Genomic DNA, 19,371 nt, shown 5'->3' on the forward strand with positions numbered 1-19,371 from the left:
AAATTTTGTTGCACTATGTCAATATTGTACACAATTATGGAGTGCTATTTCTGCAACAATAAAACCACATACAGACCAGAGAGACGGACGGACATGTCGGCCTTGAAGGTTTGTTATATTTTTCTTAGATTCTTCCGTAATAACCCCAACCGCTTCACATCTCATACTTGTCTTACAAAACCGACAGCCGCTGTCGTGTTATGTCAGCAGTGATATTTTTCACTTAGCTGGAGCCAGTGAATGGAAAGGTGTTTACACTTTGACACTTGGCTTTGCGATTTTTTTTTTTTCTTTGTTTTTTTAATCTATTAACCTCATTTTGCAGGCAAACAACCAATCTGACCTCACTTCTGGACAGGAAACAAAAGCTCAAAGGAACATCAATAATAAGGCATTGCTAAGGTAAAAATAGCCACTTTTTAATTAATGCTCAGTTCGAATTCCCAAATTCCCTCAGTGCAAAGTTTCTTCTGTAATTACTTGTCAACTTGTTGCTGTTACCATATTTATCTGCTATGAGCTTAGCTCATGCAACAAAGTGAACTTGTAAAAATGAAACATTTAAGAACTAAAGCCTTTAGTCCACAGGTGACAAAGTGGCGGCCTGGGGGCCAAATCTGGCCCACCGCATCATTTTGTGTGGCCCGGGAAAGTAAACCTTGAGTGCTGACTTTCTTTTTTAGGATCAAATTATAATGAAGACTATAGATGTATATTCAATTTCCTGATTTTCCCCCTTTTAAATTAATAATTGTAATGTTTTAATCCATTTTTTTCTGTGTTTTTAGTTCAAAAATCATTTTGTAAAATCTAAAAATATAGAAAAAAAAGCTAAAATAAACATTGTTTTAGATCTATGAAAAAAACCTGAATATTCAGGGATTTTAATCCAGTTCTTTTAATCCATTTATAAAAAAAAATCTAAATATCATATCTAAAATGGTCCGGCCCACGTGAAACCAAGTTGATCCCCTTAAACTAAAGGAACTGGGTTTTCAGCGGTCCCTTTTCAAAACAGTATCTCATCAGAAGCTGTGAAAACAAAGCGGTACTGAAACCAACAGGGAAATGCGAGTCTGCACTAACTTAGAAATTGTGGAATTTAACTAAGTCACTCAAACAGTGACTTGACTCAATTTGGGATGAGATAGCAAGGAAACTTTGAAACATAAATCGAAAGAACGATGAATCCAGAATTGAAACAGAACACAGAAACAAGATGAACAATGGCTCTTTGCAACGTTCTTTGAAAAGTCATTAAAAAAATGCTAAGCTAAAAGTGTAAAACAAAGACACTTTATTTTGACCTGTGGAAAATATGAACATCTTGCCTGAGAAAGAAATAAGCAGAGCTTCTTTTGTCAGGCTGTAGATAACTTTCCAGTATTGTGCTAAAAGGTCTTTGTGCTCATTGCCATTCTGCGTGAAGTTGCACTTTGTTTCATTTCTTTCGTGACAATGGAAGCGCAACGGTGACGGGTCAAGGATGATTTATTGTTCATAACAACGTGCCACGTTCGCATGCATTCCGTGCACGGCGCTTTGATTCGCACGGATTCGCGGAGTTCTACCGTAAACATTACTGAGAGTCGGGAAGAGCGCAGAAGTTGGGGGGCTTTTTATTTCAACAGTTTTAAAAGCCTCGAAAGAATGCAAATTTTAGGTGGAGCGCTATTTATATTCAAGCCGTTTTGGAGAAGGTGAAGTTGCATGCATGCATAGTAATAGTATTAATATTTACTTTATTAGACGGCAAAAAAATAGGGTTTAATTTTGGTATTTGTCAGAAAACTACTGCTTTTCATTTCATTTCTGACCAACTCGTTTAAAAAAAAATCCAAATTATGAGCTAACATTATTAATCAGTGTACTTTTGTGATAAACTACAGTACAATCAGAAATGCACAGTCCAAGTTGCGTTGGGATGTTGCTAGGTAGAAATTTATATACATAACTGATCAAGTTCATTGTTTAAGGCGAGAAAATATCTGAATGTGAGAGAGAATATTTGTCATTTTACCTGTATAATTTAGTTACATTTCTTTTAGTGTACTGTGAGATAACATTTAAAATAATACAATTTTTGCTTGCATTTAGTATCATCATATTTATGTTGTGCAGCCCAAAAAGCCTGGATTATTATGCATTGTGCGTTAACATGTTACAAATGTATTTATTGGCCCTTAAACACCGCCGCAGTCTCTAATGTGTCAGTTCACACTCCGTGGCAACCGACGTTACGTGGCAAGGCCTCGAGCTAAATTGTTAAATCGCCAAAGAGTTGATTTTTGGATATATGCTGTTTAACAGTATGCATTTGACCGCTAGCAAGTTTTCGATATGAGTTTGTGTACAATTCAGAACAAAGCAACTACAATATGACAACTAGTATCTCTCTTTGCGCTTATCTTAAATAAACGAGTAACTGTTGCTATGCGGATTATGTAAGGCCATCTTTGGTATCTGTTTTTCTTTGCTAGAAAAAGTAGCAAGTGCATTAAATGCCAAATAATTCTTTAAATATTGCATAGATTGCCAAAATTCTTAGTAAGGGAAAATGTCTTTTAATCATTTGTTTTTCATTCCAAAAGGAAACAATATATTTTTTAATTATGTTCCATATTAAAGTGGAAAGCAGAAAATATTTGTATGTATTTATTTTTAGATTTGACAAAATGCTTTTTGCACTAAAAAACTGCAATTATTGATTTAACAAGGGGAAAAGTAGGAAATATAATGTACATCTATAATCTTCATTTGAATTTGATCCTAAAACAGAAAGTCGGCACTCACAATTTACTTTCTCGGGCCGCACAAAATGATGCAGTGGGCCAGATTTGGCCCCCGGGCCACCACTTTGTCACCTGTGGACTAAGGGATGCCTGATATTGTCAGTCAAATTGAAGCATTATTTTTCACATTGCCCAGAAGATCCGATACAGTACATAATTATTGTAAACACACGTAAGGCAGTTTGAAAATGTTTTGGAACGTTTAGCCTTACCGTAAAACATCGCTTTGATGGTCTAATGCGGCCTTTATGATCCAGTTGGGCTTCTCAGAAGTAAGACAACGTGGATGCAAACGTGAAGGGCATAGCAAGCGTTGTGGGGTTTTTGTTCTTCAGGAACACACGGAACAAAGTGTTGGTAGTTGTATTCCACATGGTTGTGGTCGTGTTTGACTCGTTTCGTGGGAATTTTTTGACAATGTGTTGGAATTTGCCAGCATTTTGCAACACACCTTCATCCTCTCCATTTTGGACTATAGTACTATATTTAATGTATATCAGTATTGAATGATACAGGGACAAACACAATGCTCTTTATGAACCGGAATGAAGGCTGTAGTCAGCTTCTTGATTTTATCAGCATATAAACATCGTACTTTTCCACATCCGGACAGCCACTACTATTTTTATTTTTATTTTATGATTCCTATGATCCGTCTGGTTTACTGTTGTAATTGTAAGGGAAATTCTGCAGAATATCATCGCGATCCGATGAAAAGCACCAAGTTGTTGAATTTATTTTTTAATTATAAAATAGATTTTTTTTTAGGAACTTTTGTCGTAAATTAAAACACCAAACTTTTCCAGTTGCAGCTAGTTGTTGAATTTATTTTTTTATTTTGAAATTACACTTTTTTTTAGGAACTTTTGTCGTAAATTAAAACACCAAACTTTTCCAGTTGCAGCTAGTTGTTGAATATATTTTTTAATTTTGAAATTACATTTTTTTTAGGAACTTTTGTCGTAAATTAAAACACCAACCTTTTCCAGTTGCAGCTAGTTGTTGAATATATTTTTTAATTTTGAAATTACATTTTTTTAGGAACTTTTGTCATAAATTAAAACACCAACCTTTTCCACTGGCAGCTACGCTTTTGTTCTGGTTCATATTAAATCAATGCTAATGACTTTCCTGTCTCAATAAACACGATATGGTCCACTGGATTAATATCCAATCCCGCTTTATCTTTTATACGCCTTTTATGCTTTACATTGGCTTCACAATTATTATTTTACAATTTCAAAAACAGCCATTCTCTTTTATTCATGGAGAGTATAATTTTGTGAGAGGCACTTACACTCTTCTCACACACAGTAAGGTGTTTCACGACAACCCTTGGGAGGGAAATTAATCTCTCAAATAAAATTGGTCTCAGCACTCAATATGCCACCCAGTGGGATGCGACTTCATTTTTATTCATTGACCCTCCTCGAATTAAAGCTCATTCTCCCTCAGCGCAACGCTGCCATGAACGTTCCCACAGCGGGACGCCGACTTTCCTTCCCTCTTCCAATTTGGATGAAGGATTAGTTGTGATCCCTGATGTGAACTCAATACTGACCAATTGTCTTTCCAGTTTTCAAAACTGATGTTTTTGCTTTTCACAAGAAGTTCAATTTCAATACGACGACATAGAACTGAGTAAATCGCTCCAATCCTCAATTAGCTACGCAAATACAATTTTCATGAGTTTATGACAATTTAGTTAACAGCAATATTTTACTAGAAATGATTTCATAAGAAGCACAGTGGAAGTAGTATAGGCCACAGCCACTGAATCAAAAAAATGTTCATATATAAGTCGCACTAAAATATTAAACTGCAGGTTTCTACTTTGTATTATTACACTAAAAGACATGCAGTTCATTAGCTTACTACAATCGATAGCTGCACAATTTTCATAGTTCGAAGTATGTCTCTTCTGGGATTCTTTTCGTTTGTTTGATTCCATCCGAATTTGCTTGATTTAATTTGACTTATTTCTACGTATTTTTATAGCGTCAGTTTCTTGTCATCGGCTTCATTTTTGAAATTTTGGTCTTTCCTACTTCATGTTTGTGTTCCCTTAATTTGCTTAACAGGAAGTACTCATCAGACGCTGATAGTAAAAAGAAAGAGCTTTGCTTTGGTGTTTCTTGGCTTGGCACATTTTGGTATGGTTACATTTCCTGTTCTTGTTTTTCCTTGAAATGACTTTAGGTCGGAATTGATATTGGACTTTAATCTGGCTCTTCTGTCTGGTGTCATTTTGACTCTGGCTGTTTGTGATTATTTTTTTTGTCTTCTTCTGGGGGTTAATTCCCATTTTCGTGTTTCTGAGTCCTAGGCTTTATAGGACAGGTGCTGAAGATGTTTTGTGAACAAAATACTTTGAATTGGCTATTCTTTGACTTCATCTGCATTCCAGTTTTTGTGCTGTTTGACCAAAATAAGCTTTCAGTGAAGATATAATGTAAACAACAACAGGACAAGGCATGTTTTCCTTTTTCCCCTTTGGTGGAACTGTATTGTGTGATTGTGTAAACACTTTTTTTAGGAACTGTTGCGCACACGAGCAAAAAAAAACAAAAAAACGAAAACAAAATTACAACCAAAATAGTTTCGCAGTCCATGTCCGCTTGCCTTAATAGAAAACAAGCAACACCGCTTGGCAAATTCATGAAAAATATCTGTTTTTGTACAAAAATTAAATACACTTACTTTATGATACAACTTCTTTACACAGCCCTGCACTTTGACATGACTACAAAGCGGAACTAAACACGAAGCTTTTGTCGATGGCCTCCATTTAGCAGATGTGCGGAATTTGGCAAAACAATGCAGGGCAAGTCACCAGAAGCAGAGGAAGAAAAATAGGGAAGGCAAGAGTGAAGGGACAGAAAAAGTAAGAAAGCCACTGAGGCAGTATATTTGAACATTTTCCAGTTCCCATACGTAGTCATCATTATTTATATTACTCTCAACCCTCAGGCTTTTCCTGGAAGGTGTATACCGGCAAAATTCCGGACGTTAGAGGCATCAAATAGCTTCTTCCGAAGTTACACGCGTATGGTTAATGCCCAGAGAAAGGTCCATTATTCATCCAAAACATGTGCTAGAATTATCGTCATTTATGAAACATGAGAAGATGCATTTTGAAATTTAAAGAGATCTATTGTACCCCTTTCGTTGCTTTGCTTGTGGCAGTGCTGCGTCAATGCGTGTGCGGTCGATTGGTCGCCGGTCTTTTGGGCGCCGGTCTTTTGGGCGCCGGTCTTTTGGGCGCCGGTCTTTTGGTCGCCCCGACCGTGACAAAGGGCGACCAAAAGACCGGCGACCAAAAGACCGGCGGCCAATCGACTGTGTACCGTGTCAATGATGACCTCAATGGAAATGTTAACGTCCAAGATTGTTTCTCAAATGTTTCTCTCTTTTGTGGCAGTTCTACTGTTAGACTTCCGATGTAGCAATTTACGCATGGCTAGTGCAAAAAAGCAGCTAGAGGCAGAACGTCAAACTGGAGCTATATCAGCTTTCGACGTGTTATGGGAAGCATAATAAGACTGGAACGCCACCAGTGTGTAAAGCGAAGGTGTGAAGTTTAACACATCACTGCTCATGGCCCGTTTAAGTCCAAAGTAATTATGGCCAGCCCAGAATCTCGGTACTGACATTGAACTATAAATATGTGGAGCTTTAATTGCTAGATGACTGCTTACTTCTGATATTGCAATGATAAGTCTCTGAAAAATGCTGGAAAAAAAACATATCTGGAGAAGAAACAGCTCAGTTTGAAGTTTGAATTGAATACTTTCGTCGTGGAAATGTTATGACGCACCACATTATATTATTTTGTTTATTTTAAACGTAACCGTGCTCATTGAAAGGGCTTATTAATAATGTTGGTGTTTTGGTTGTAGCACTGACACCAGCACAGCGTGAAATATGGCAAGCCTTCTTACCATTAACAACTACACTGTATGTGTTGCAGACATTCATTCAATTTGCCTAATCAGTAAAAACGTTTGATTTCAAGAAGCCACATTCTTGCGCTCAACAATTAGCCTTTAAGATGTGTTTTTTTCTCACTGCTGCAGTTCATGTAGAGCTACAAATCATTTTCTAATATATGAAATACAGCTATCTGTGTTCCAATTATTGACATAGAATCCGATCTGTTACAATCTTGTTAGATTTGAGTTTAGGATATCTTCAGTCCACCACAAAATGATATACTATCGTAAAACTCTTTACCTTGAGTCTCAGTAGTTGACATCATTGTGGCGACCGAGTTAAGCATATTTGGTTAGCATGTCAGCGTCACAGATCAGAGGTTGAGGATTTGAATCTGAGCATTTCTGGGTTGAGTTTGCATGTTCTTCCAGTGCCCGTTTGGGTTTTCTTTGGGTAGGTTGTGTCCTGCGATTGGCTGAGGACAGACTATAACAACAATAACAAGGCTTGCCATAGTGACAGGGGTAATAAACATCTGTAACGCCAGCCTTTGCCAAACTTGGTGCGCCAAGAAAATGGCGGAGTTTAAATTGAATTTTGACGACAATGCTAAGAAAGTATGTTTTTTTTGTTTTATACAGGTAGTCCTTGCCATACTCTTTGATAAAGTCATCCAATCACATATAACAGTTTCCTGTGTAAGATTACAAGACAGCAGTGACGTTTCATGAGTCCACTTAGCGTACTATTCCACGACGGCGTCCTTAGACGTACAAAATGTTCGCCAAGTTGCTGAGCATTTTGGTCCACACTATCCACAGGTCCGCTTTGTTGCGTGGGTGTCCCTCGTAGGGGATTGGGTGACTCAGCACAGAGAAACAATCAGTAACAGCAAGGCGATAGCAAGATGGCGAGCGGCATCGTGGCCAGCGGCCCTTCCCGACAGTTGCTCGTCACACTCGCCAGGGCCTTGGCAGCGGGCCCTCTCACACAGGATGCCGGTGAAGCCTGGGGAGCAGTGGCAGCGCTGGTGGTGGTGGCATGTGCCGCCGTTCTGGCAGCGCAGCATTGCGTTGTCGCACACCCGGGCTGCGGGCACACAAAATAGAGCACATCAGATGGGCTGCCTCTTCTCGTCTTGTCTTGAGTCACACGTGTTTTGACGGGAGGTCAGGACAAGGACTTTTGCGAGACAGTTTTAGAGTGGCGAATGAGAAACTAAACAAAAGAGCAAACATAGCATGGTGGCCGTGAAGTGACGAGGAATGAAGCGGCGTGGAGGAATTGCAATCAAGTCTCTCATGGTGTGACAGCTACAGTTCTTTGATTCATTTGAGTTTGATTTATTTAACAAGGGACAGCACATAATCATGAAAATATGTTAATGAAGATATATATGTAAATATGTAAGATTGTAGCCGAGGGATAATTGTCAGGAGCAGCTTGTTTGTCCATTCTGGCTTGCCGTTCGGTTCGAGCAGCTGCGAGTGATTCATGATTACTTCCGGATGCGTGTATTTAAACACGACTGAATTGGTATTCATTGTCGGATCGTACTGCGTGATACTGCATACATCGCTGCAAAGGTACGGTTCTCCATGCTCCGGTTTTGTTTCGTTTTGGGATGTACAAGTCCTTATTATTTTGTAAGACTTTTTGAGTCATTAAAGTTATTATCATGAGCACAATTCACCTCGTCCCATCTTGCTTCCCCGCTACTGGGTCCAAATCCCCCGATCGCACCACGGTGTCTCAGTGCGATCAAAACACTAATTTTTGTCTTTAGTCCATTGTGTAGGTTGAAGATAAATGATGAACATGCGAACCATTTGACGCAAAAGTCTTGTTGTTTTTGGGTTGACTAAAAAAAAACAAGCCTATTGGAAAACAGATACAATTTTGAAAAATTGGGAGTCAGAAATGTAAAAATAGATGAACAAGTAGCAGTAGTAAGTTGGACATTCCGAAATATTGCCCGTTTCCCTTCTGACGGACATACGTTCATGAGATATGATTAGGTATTCTTCACCAAAACAACTCGCAATTCCATTATCTTCTAGCAGCTTCATTGTTGGCAGACGTGCACATCCTGGAAGAGGTAATATTTACCCAGATAGTTCTGCATAATTAGATAGCACCCGCCGCATAATCACATTTTTGCTTTGCGCTAACCTGGCCGGTCTTCTAGTTTTATCTAAACTCAATAAAGAGGATGCTGCAATATAAAAGAGCTTACCTGTGAGAGCTTTCATAGGAATAGCTTTTTCTCAAGAGTGCGAATAATAAAAATTAAATAGCCCTTGCACGGTAAAATGGCAGAGTGGAAAAGACATGTTAGCACTAGGTTTTACCCATTTCCCTGTGTTTAATTTATTTCAGTCTTGCAAGCTTTTGTTAAAATACTAACAGCATCGTTACACCAAATATCACTGCACCCAAAGACGACCACCTAAAATATTGCTTTCACTAAAGTGTGAAACGTTGTGACGAGCTGTAAATACTTCATTCAATGTGAGTGGACTGTATTGTTACCCCAACCGGTCTACCATGACTCACTTAATCAATTTTCTGACAATTTATTCTCTCATGGTTTGACAGTTTCATCAGTTAAGGCTTAGTTAATGAACAGTCATTTTTCCTAATATCCGCAGGCAAAAAAAACAAAAACATTTGACTTTGACGCACATTATTGCAGACGCTGGGAGCAAGTGAGAATACGTCCGGAGTGTCCTCTCCGCTTCTTCTCAAGTAAACATATGTCCACCTTGCAAGTTTACGAGATTTGCGAGTATTTTAACGGTAAAACTGTTTTGACAGATCTGTCCTTCAGCAGACACTTGCTACAGTAACACAACAATGATAGTGTTGAATGATAGTGTGCCAATTAAAGGGATATTGTACTTTTGAAATTACCGAAAAGCTTTAAATTGGAAGGCAAAAGTTCCGTTCCTACAATGTTAACACAAATTAAACTTGTACTATCGGTGAAATATATTTTATTTTATATCGGGTGAAGTCATAAGCTACAACAATAAAATAATTTAAGATTTCTGTGAATGTTAGGCAACTTGATTCCCACTGAAACTGAACTCTGTCCTGGACAATGGACACAATGACCTGATGTGATACAAAACGAACCCTGAAATAATTAGCACACTTTAATCTTGGGTTGCTTTGCACCATGCAGTATCTCACTTTCACGGCTTCAAAACAGGATTATTAGCAACGCTCCTTAAGAACAAATAACGGCTGATTTGTATACCCATCTCTAGTGAGTAAACAGACGAAAAAGACCGTGAGCAACACATCATTATCTTGAAATGGTCCCCTTTGGTCCGAAGATAGCAAGTAAATAATAGGAGACAGTTCTCAGATACGCGATCTCCTAATTATATGCCGTTTGCCTCAATTACGTTTGATCGATATCTTTTGCCATGATGTCAGGGTAAGACGAAACCCAGCGCTCTCGGCTGCGCCTCTCCTGTTATCATATTAACATAAAGGCTTCACCATTAATCACGACTGCAGGGACTCGCGCTCAATATTAATCGCAGCGCTTTCAGTCGGACCAGATAGCTGCCATTCAAAGACGGTATTTCTGATATACATTCAAGTTTATACCTTTTTAATGGGAGTTCTTTGATTTAATATTGCTTTCTAAGACCCAAGCTATCACACATTTTTCATTATTCATGAATTGATTGGAAGAACTCCACAGTTTAAGACAGCTTTCTATTCATACACTGCGAACGTAAACATAATTTATATGTCGGAATATGATGTACTCTATCGGTAACCTCACCTGAGATGGGAATAAAGATATTTTTTTACTGAAAATATTTGGAAAAACCCCAATCGTGGCTTAAAAACCTAACCCATGTTTAAAACCTGAAGCTTAATCCTGTCTTGAAACATTACTTTGAAACCATAATTTCAAACCCTAACCTTTATTGACCCCAACCGCTAACTTGAAGCACTCATTTAAAACATAAACCTGGTTAACATCCTCAACCTTAAGGGGCTTCAAAGCCTACTTTAAAACTCACCCAAAACCCAAATTCTTCTTTTATAATCGAGTTATGATAAAAACTAAAGTAAAAACATGAAAAACCACGGCATATTGGTGATGTATATGATATTTTTGTTCAGTCGCCTATGTATTAGGGAAATAAAGGGGTCCTGAAGGAAAAAAAATCCTAATGTAGGGTTTCCTGGGCCTCAAAAAATGGACAACCCCAGCTAAGCTTTGATATCCAATTGTTATACAGTACATATCTATTTGTACATGTTCTTCCTAATCCAAAGGTTAGCTTTACATCGAGCTCATGCAGCGTAAATGTGATTTGGCATATAATGTACCAGATAGCCCAACCCGAGGATTAAGGCTAGGTATATCCTACATAATAACCTCAGGCCCAGGGGGTGCTCATTTCTCCTTTGGTCACCTTCCCACTCCTGTAGACGACTGCCCCATAGAGAGCATCGTGGGTAATTAAAAAGAGTGCGCAATCACGCAGGTGAGGAGGCCGCGGACGAACGCGATCGTGCGGCGCTTTGTTGGGAGTGGGGGGAGTTTCTGTGCTTGCATGCACAATGAAGGCAACCAGGCTGCACGGTTTTAATGATGGTAATGCCTTTTCACACATAACCCAGCGTAGTTGTGTACCTTAAAACCTTCAACCAGATTTGAAACTAAGTTTTATACCCAGGCGGGTTTTTACCTCGTTTTAACATCTGTACAATGCCTTGAAACGCTAAAGCACATGAAAAGGTAATCAAGTCTTGGCACCTTAATTTAAAACCTTAAGACTCCTGCCCTGGTTTGAAATACTTAAAATACCTAAAATACTACCGATGTTTAAAACCCAATCTGTACATTTGCGTTGAAACCTCTTGTTTAAACCTTAAATTGGCAGTACACACGTCCAATCATAGTGCTTTTTAAGAGTCACCACACTGGTTCATATGGCACAACTTTGATACTAAAGGTACTCGGACGTTTGGTCGCCGGACGTTTGGTCGCCCGGACGTTTAGTCGTCCGGACGTTTGGTCGCCCGGACGTTTGGTCGCCCGGACGTTTGGTTGCCGGACGTTTGGTCGCCGGACGTTTGGTCGCCGGACGTTTGGTCGCCGGACGTTTGGTCGCCGGACGTTTGGTCGCCGGACGTTTGACAACATGACAGAGACTTTACTGTTCAAACCAGCTCTCAAAATTATATTCATGAGAGAGAGAGTTTAATATCTAAATATCTACTGTTGAAACCAGCTCTCAAAATTATATTCACTCGGGCGACCAAACATCCGGGCGACCAAACATCCGGGCGACCAAACATCCGGGCGACCAAACGTCCCGGGGACCAAGCGTCCGGCGACCAAACGTCTGGTCACGGATACTAAAGCACTTGAATTGAAAAACTGCAGAATTTCCAATTCGGTACCTCTTAAAATGACAAAAACAACAAAACGGAGGTATGATTATTTTCCTCACATGGACATGAAAAATGGCAGGAATGACATGGGGGGAAAAAGGGGGCTTTTTATTTTTTATTTTCTTGGGCATGCTAAAATCACAAAGCCTCTAGCCTACCTTGGTTACGATTTGCGACGCCAAGAGATGACGCGTTTGCTCGATCTGCGTAAAGACGGAGACGGTCCACGTTACGCTGGGTTGTTACATACTATCTATCAGTCATGCCATTTCAATTGCGAGGACGGCATGCGTGTCCCCGTTAACATGAATCAAGAACATTTTTGGTTGCCCGTTTGGGAAAAGGAAAATGATGTGATTCGATGACATCTGCATGCGTCTCGGATGAAAGACAAAGTTGGAGACATTTACATTTGGTGGCTGCTCTGTCATCTGCTAAAAAAGAGTCACCTTCAGGCATCGGCATGCAGGGTGAGGGATGCATGGTGGGAGCCACATCCTTAAGAAAATAGACTTTTCTTCTCTGGCTGCAGGCAAATATTAGTCTGTGCTCTAGTGTGGGAGGCAGAAATGATTCTTGGCGCTACCTGCTGATAGACGAGCCCAAACGTGAGATGCTAGCATTTTTTTCCCTCATGAAAAAATAGAATAACTCACCCAAGAGACCTATCTTCCTTACTAAAGCTCAGCGTGGCTTTAATGTGTTTTTTAATGTATTTTATTGATATGTATGTGCTGTAGGTGGACCTTAAAACGTTAGAACGGGTATAAACAAAGAAATCATCGACAGTATGGAATGGAAATATGGTTACCATAGACTTTGGAAACAGATCTACGCAAAGTTTTATTAAAAACTAGCATTTTTTTTCGTTTTTGGTGCAGCCACTGTAATAAGTCACCAGAAAAAGCAACAAAAAAACGCCACCATAAAACAGAATATGGACATATCAGACAAATAAGAGAGAATCCGGTGCCAAAATAGTCGTCTGTTATTTTTATTATTATGATTTTGCTGAGTTTGGTATCTTGTAAGTTCGATGTTTAGGCGATTATGCCAGCTAAAACATTTAATGAGCCTCATGTGATGGTGGTTAGTGTGTTTTGAATACTTGAACTACTGTATAGTTGTTGTTTGTACGGAAATAAATCAGATTTTTTTCAGTTAAAGCAAAAGTCAAGACATAGTGTAAGTGGTACTCGGACGTTTGGTCGCCAGACTTTTGGTCGCCCGGAAGGTTATTGATAATTTCCATTTAAAATTGTTGCTCAAATTCCCTAAATACAAACTGTGAATTATTATTTAGTCATACATAATGCCCTATTAATTATTAGGCTAAAGAAAAGCTCCAAATTTCCCGTACTTTTATTGTGTTTTGTTGGAGAACTTGTTAAGACCCTGACTGACGTCCCTTCTTAAGGGGACAACCCATGTACATACAAACTCTTATACACTCACACGTCCGCTCAGTGAAACTGCTCAGGGCCATTGTTGGCTTTGATTGATGCATAGACTCTGTTTTTTTACCTTGTTTTGTCGCCGGACTTTTGGTCGCCGGACGTTTGCTCGCCGGTTGTTTGGGTCCGGTCACGGTGTAAGTGACCTTCATGCAATCACGTTACTCTCGTACTGCACATAATCGCTCATACATTCGAAATAGGTATAAATACCTCAGAAAATAGGCACTCGCTCATTTTTGCAGGGGTTTCCCAACTACATCCCACCATACCATCCGCAACCTGCCGCCCAGTTTTTATTGGCCCGCAGCAAATGATGCTGCGAAGCGATTAAAGTTTTTAATCACGATTCATCATATACTATCCATAGTTAACGTCTTAATCAGATTTTTTTCACATTTTAAATGCAATGATCGTGATACACTTTACAATATCCTTACCCATCAGGAGTATATTGTTGCTGTTAGCTCTTACCTCATTCACTGCAATTGACATTTATAGATTTCAAATCCATTTCAACTGGGTCTTCAAAAAAATGTTCCTCTATATCACAAAATGCTAATTAAGAAACACGCTTACGTCATTGACTTTAGTTTAACAACGCTAACTGTCCTCTTGAAATCCTCTCACCCAGCAGAATATTAAAATGTAATTCTAGATAAGTGGCTTGACAGGATGAACTTTCGCACCATGGACAAAAAAAATGACATGCAGATGACAAGATGGAAGCGCGATCTTGCGTGCCGATATTAGCGCTGTCATAAATGATGGAGATAGATCATTACAATCATGCTGAATGGGGAGGAAATTGTCAACTTACGCGAAGGTCCGTGACTGCTGGGAATACCTAAGGAAAGAATATAACAAAGAATATTTCAGGATAAAACGTAAAAAAATCGATTTACTGAGAAAAAGCAGCTCTAATCTCATCCTGTTCCTTGTGGCTCATAGAATTATAGTGCTTGAGGTTTCACAATTTGGTTGGTTCACTTTGTTACAGTATGCTTAATTAATAATTTCCCTTGTTAAGAGACTCGAAAAGGCAGGTTAGGGAGGTGGAAATAAGGCATAAATCATCTTTAATAACCACTTGTTATATAGGGACAGGACAGTATCATTAGCTGTTGATTGTTATATCTGCAGGGACATCTCAATTGACTTCACAGTTATTGTATCAAGCCAAATGGAGAATGGAGAAAATACCGCTCAAATGTATTCCGCCACACTAATGGAGACTCTTAACCTGTGAACCTTTTTTTTTGTGACGTGAAATGGGTTGATGCGCCCCAAAAACAGTCAGATTTATTCACAAAGCCATTTTGGGAGAAATCGCCAGTCGACGTTTAGGCAAAGCTGGGTTGAGACATTATAAATGAGATAGTTTAAAGTTATTTGGTGGGTGGATTTGGGATGGAAACTTGTTGTGTTTGAGTTTAAATTACATAGCATTTTTTAATGCAAAAATAATTTCACTTGCTTTGTTGTGATATGGTGAACACCGCATTTTCTGGACTATAAGTCGCATTTTTTTTTTGTATCTTGGATGGGCCTGTGACCAATGCTCGAGTGTGAGTTATGTTTTTTTTCCTTGTTCTCTCTTTCTGACCACTGACACCATTTTAAGTTGTTTTTTGGCTATAGTTTTCTGTAAATGTAATGTTAAGAGATGTCTATTCAGCCTGTTGTTTTCCATTTGACTATTATTACAATAACGTATGTTAGGTCTTGGTTTCTGATCCTATAAAAATTGTCCTCTTAAAAATACAATTCTTCTTGATTGTGCATTCTATGGCTGGTGCGACTTATAGTCCGGTACGGTAATCAACTTCAAGCTCAAGTTGATGGGTCGACTAACCGGTTAAAGCCTTGCTAGTAACTCGCTTGCAAATGCATTTTCAGAACCAGGCAGATAAGGAAAGATTTATTGACATGGATGTTGAATTTTACAATCGCTTGATGGACAGGCACGCTAGAAACCCAACTTGTTTTATGATACCAATTAAGATGACGCTTTTCCATTAAATCCTATTTAAAAGAAAAAGGGTTGTGTGTGTAATCAAACCCCAATCGAACAGCTCTCATCGTTTGCCCACCTGCAAGATGAATGGCCAGCGTGATTAAAGAGGAGGATCCTTAATGACAGATGAGTGCTATTAAAAGCTAATTGGATTCCGCACGCTCAGCGTATTCGTCTTCATATGAGGCACTGTATGTTTAATATTCCTGTTGGAAACACTAATGGTTAAAGGCATGAGGAATAGGAAATATCCACGACAAACATAAGTACATTCGGCACCCCAGGGGAGCAATATTGTTTCGTCACTTCCATGTGTGATATTATTGCATCTTATGTGACTGCCAAATGAGCGCTAATATTGTTTTTGAAGCTGGTAGACGTGATTTCATCAGTTCACTGCAGATGTGACCGTATGTTGGGATTTTTCTCTATTTTTTTTTTAATAACAAGCTGTCACTCAACAGTGAGGCGGGTGCAAGGTGAACCCGGCAATATCTCCTCGGATTTCCACCGGTGTGTCGCATCATGTCGCGTTTACAACAACACAGAGATGTGATATTATCGAAAACCAAGCGCCGGAGACGACGTGCTCGCATTTCCTGGCACGGAATCGCAGATCGATGGCGGGAAATGCGATACGGCGAAGCGGGGCGATCAAAATGGAGCATCTCGAGTGACCGTGAGAGTGTCTTGACGGTGAGGCTGAGTCAGTGCGAGCACATGAGCAGAGGGCTGGATCCTTCCACCATCTGGCCTTGCCTGCCTGCCCACCAGAAGCAAAATCCCTGAGTGACTGTATTAGTAGATTTATAGAGGCAATGAGCCCCCCCGCCCTGAGGCATGGGATTTGATGAATGTGACTAAAGTCCTATCCAAGATTAGAATGTGGATAATGCAAAAGAGCACCTTCTGCCTTTTGAAGAGGCAGAAAAATAGGGGTGCAATTTAAGTGGACTCTTGACAGTGGATTCCGTGTTTAATTGGACGTGAAGGAATGAAGTTGAAGATTGGTTAATTTAACGGGAAAAATGGCATGGAAATTATATGGGGCTAAAAAGCCAATGTGCACAGAGGGGGCTTCCTGAGCAGAAAAACTAAAAAAAATATTTCTTTTAATTTTTTTAATGGTATCGTTTGGTTAGCACTTAGCACATAAGTCAGTTTTGAGGTCTGGGTCTCTTTGATTCATGTGCATATTCTCTCATTGATTGCGTGGGTTTTAGCTTGGTACTTACACTTTCATCCAATTTCCACAAATTATGCACAATAAATTCATTCCAGATTGGAAATGATCTAAGAGTATGAAACAATAATCAGAACAGCAGTTTTCCGAGCATTTGTGAGAGTTTACTGGGTTCTTGTGCTTGAGCTAGTGGTAGCATGTCATTTAAAATAACATGAATTGCCGTATTTTCACGACTATAAGGCACACTTAAAAGTCTTAAATTTTCTCCAAAATAGACAGGGCGCCTTATAATCCAGTGTGCTTTATATATGGAAAACAATTTTAAATATCATTCATTGAGGGTGCGCCTTATAATGTGGTGAGCCTTATAGTCGTGAAAATACGGTAGGTGAAATTAAACGATAAATGTACTCCTTAGCCTTGCTTTAAGCGTTTCTGGACGATTTGATAACTTTTGTTATAGAAACCACAAAAATCAAGTCTTTGGGTGTGAATCAACTTGTGTCCTTTCCATTGCTCTCATGCAAAGACAACAGTTGTCCTACCGCACCCGGTTGTTAGCATGACCCCGGCCTAGCATGGAGTAAGTCTGGGGGGGCTACTTGGACATGACTAGATGGTCCATCTTGCGTGTGACTCAGCACGATGACAACAAACCACTAAACCGGGGGTTTAAAACTCCGATCAGATGGTTATGTATTCCACAATTGCCATGGTGACGCCAGTAACAGCTGCTATCTGAAACCAGACTGTATCCATGGTGAAGGTTGGCAACACACTCACATATATTTGCAGTTCCTTTGGGTATTGGGAGGTAAGAGCCCACGCTCCAGGCTCGGCCGTGGTAGTGCCTCTTGCAGCGGCTGCAGTCCGGTCCGGTGGTGTTGTGTTCGCACTCGCAGCCCAGCTTCCCCTTGTCGAACACGCAGCTGTTGGCGTGCAGGTTGCACTTGCACCTGAGATGGAGATACAGAACGGTTGACCAAAAAGTTGCTTTGTTTGGAAGAGACCGGTCAATTGGAATCCCAGATGAGACGTTCGACTCAGATCAAAGCTTGATTATCCTCCGCTTTAGGAAGAAAAAAAAACCCGAAAGACAAGGCGTCATTTGTCAGTACCTCTGCAAAGAGAACAGGGACAAGTTAATGAAAGAGACTCTTTGCTGAGGGAGCCTGAAACAGGGAACTGATTGAGTGGTGATAGCTTGAGGAAAAAAAAAAAGCTCATCTTTCCCTATTTTGACGAAGATGTTAAGAGGTTACAACCGGTGTTACTGAAACGGTCTCAAGGCGGGTGACCGTCCAGTCGATTTGACATCCTATACTTCCCTAGAGCATCGGGCGACAGTTTTGTTTTTACAAAGGGCTTTAGAGCAAAGGCTTCCATCATTTCAGACGAGGGCCAGTGAACATGAGATGGAAAAATGACGGTGGCAGTCCGAAATACATCCATTCTAATTGACTTCCTGGCCTCACGGTGACATCTTGCGTTAATGATAGATCACTGAAGGGGAGGAAGGGAAACTCTACCCTCCAGCCCTGCAGTGCAGATGTAGAGGTGTAACAATTAATATGCCCGTAGTCATATTTAAAGCATACATTTGATCACCAACGGAAAATCTCTTTTTTTTAAAGGGTTGTATTCCTTCCGCTGTGGGTAATAAGCTTTTTGTCAGGTGGTACATTGGTCTTGGTACATCTATTTTTACCAAATTTAATTGTATATGTTTTATAAAATATAGGAGTTTGAAATAGCCAAGTTGAGTGAATTGGAGAGACAATAAAGACGCTTGAATTCATCCAACCCGTTGATGTTAAAATAGGAATTAGACAATAAATTGTGGTGGTAGAAAGAAAAAAATAAATTGACTTTAACTTGCAATGAACTCTACGTTATACTTTGGGAAAATGTCATTGTTATTATCTGTTAGTATCTGTAATGATACCGAACTAGGTTTAGATTTCATTCTCATAGGAATAGCATATTAATGTGGTTAAACCTTATTAAACATTAAATTGTATTAGTATATCCAGATTCAGATATTATCTCAGGAAAAATATATATATTTACAGTGTTCTTCGCCTACCTGATACCTGACACTTTCCCGTAGTCTTTGATTATTTTTTTTAATCTATGAAACCCCCCCACCACTTTCACTTTGCCCTATAAAATTTATGACTGGATGTCGCCCATCTCCCACTCAGACAGGAGTTGCTCCCTGAAGTCAAATGCGATTAGGTTTGACCTTCCACTTAATTAAAAAGCAGCAGAATCTGGATCTTCAAGTCCGAACTGGTGCTGTGAGAGAATAGGGTGTCAAGGGGGGTCACGTTTGCAGCCACTGGATGCTTTTGCCGTCGGCACTGTCATTAAAAAAATCTGTGTTTTTCTTATTCCCAGTACAACACGCTGGAGCAGGTGCAGCTCTTTTGATTACAAAGGCATTTATATAGTAGAGGTGACCTTATAGAAGCCCAAAGGCAACGTTTATTCCACAAATCCAAACAAATGACCACGATTAGGACACCATGAGAGGTCTACATTGGCGGTTTACAGAAA

The 19,371-nt window shown here is 39.6% G+C and overlaps 1 protein-coding gene and 1 long non-coding RNA gene across 8 annotated transcripts in view; one reads left to right on the forward strand and one right to left on the reverse strand.

The window, feature by feature from the left end:
• Positions 1-19,371, forward strand: part of LOC144086272 (uncharacterized) — a 94,900-nt gene that overhangs the window by 4,287 nt on the left and 71,242 nt on the right. The window contains exon 4 of one of the 6 annotated variants that reach the window (XR_013304389.1): positions 326-402. The exons of the other annotated variants lie outside the window; for them this stretch is intronic. This is a non-coding gene — a long non-coding RNA (uncharacterized LOC144086272). The remainder of the gene's footprint in view (positions 1-325; positions 403-19,371) is intronic. 6 annotated transcript variants of the gene reach the window in all.
• Positions 7,336-19,371, reverse strand: part of LOC144086271 (netrin-G1-like) — a 37,472-nt gene continuing 25,436 nt past the window's right edge. The window contains exons 3-6 of one of the 2 annotated variants that reach the window (XM_077616156.1): positions 17,596-17,768; positions 14,430-14,456; positions 12,314-12,358; positions 7,336-7,814 (exon numbers count right to left, since the gene is read on the reverse strand). In XM_077616156.1, coding sequence (XP_077472282.1) covers positions 7,591-7,814; positions 12,314-12,358; positions 14,430-14,456; positions 17,596-17,768 — 469 coding nt within the window. In that variant the 3' untranslated portion in view covers positions 7,336-7,590. The remainder of the gene's footprint in view (positions 7,815-12,313; positions 12,359-14,429; positions 14,457-17,595; positions 17,769-19,371) is intronic. The other variant, XM_077616157.1, reaches the window with a different exon arrangement.

The sequence above is a fragment of the Stigmatopora argus genome, chromosome 12, assembly GCF_051989625.1.
Source record: "Stigmatopora argus isolate UIUO_Sarg chromosome 12, RoL_Sarg_1.0, whole genome shotgun sequence".
Classification (NCBI taxonomy): domain Eukaryota; kingdom Metazoa; phylum Chordata; class Actinopteri; order Syngnathiformes; family Syngnathidae; genus Stigmatopora; species Stigmatopora argus.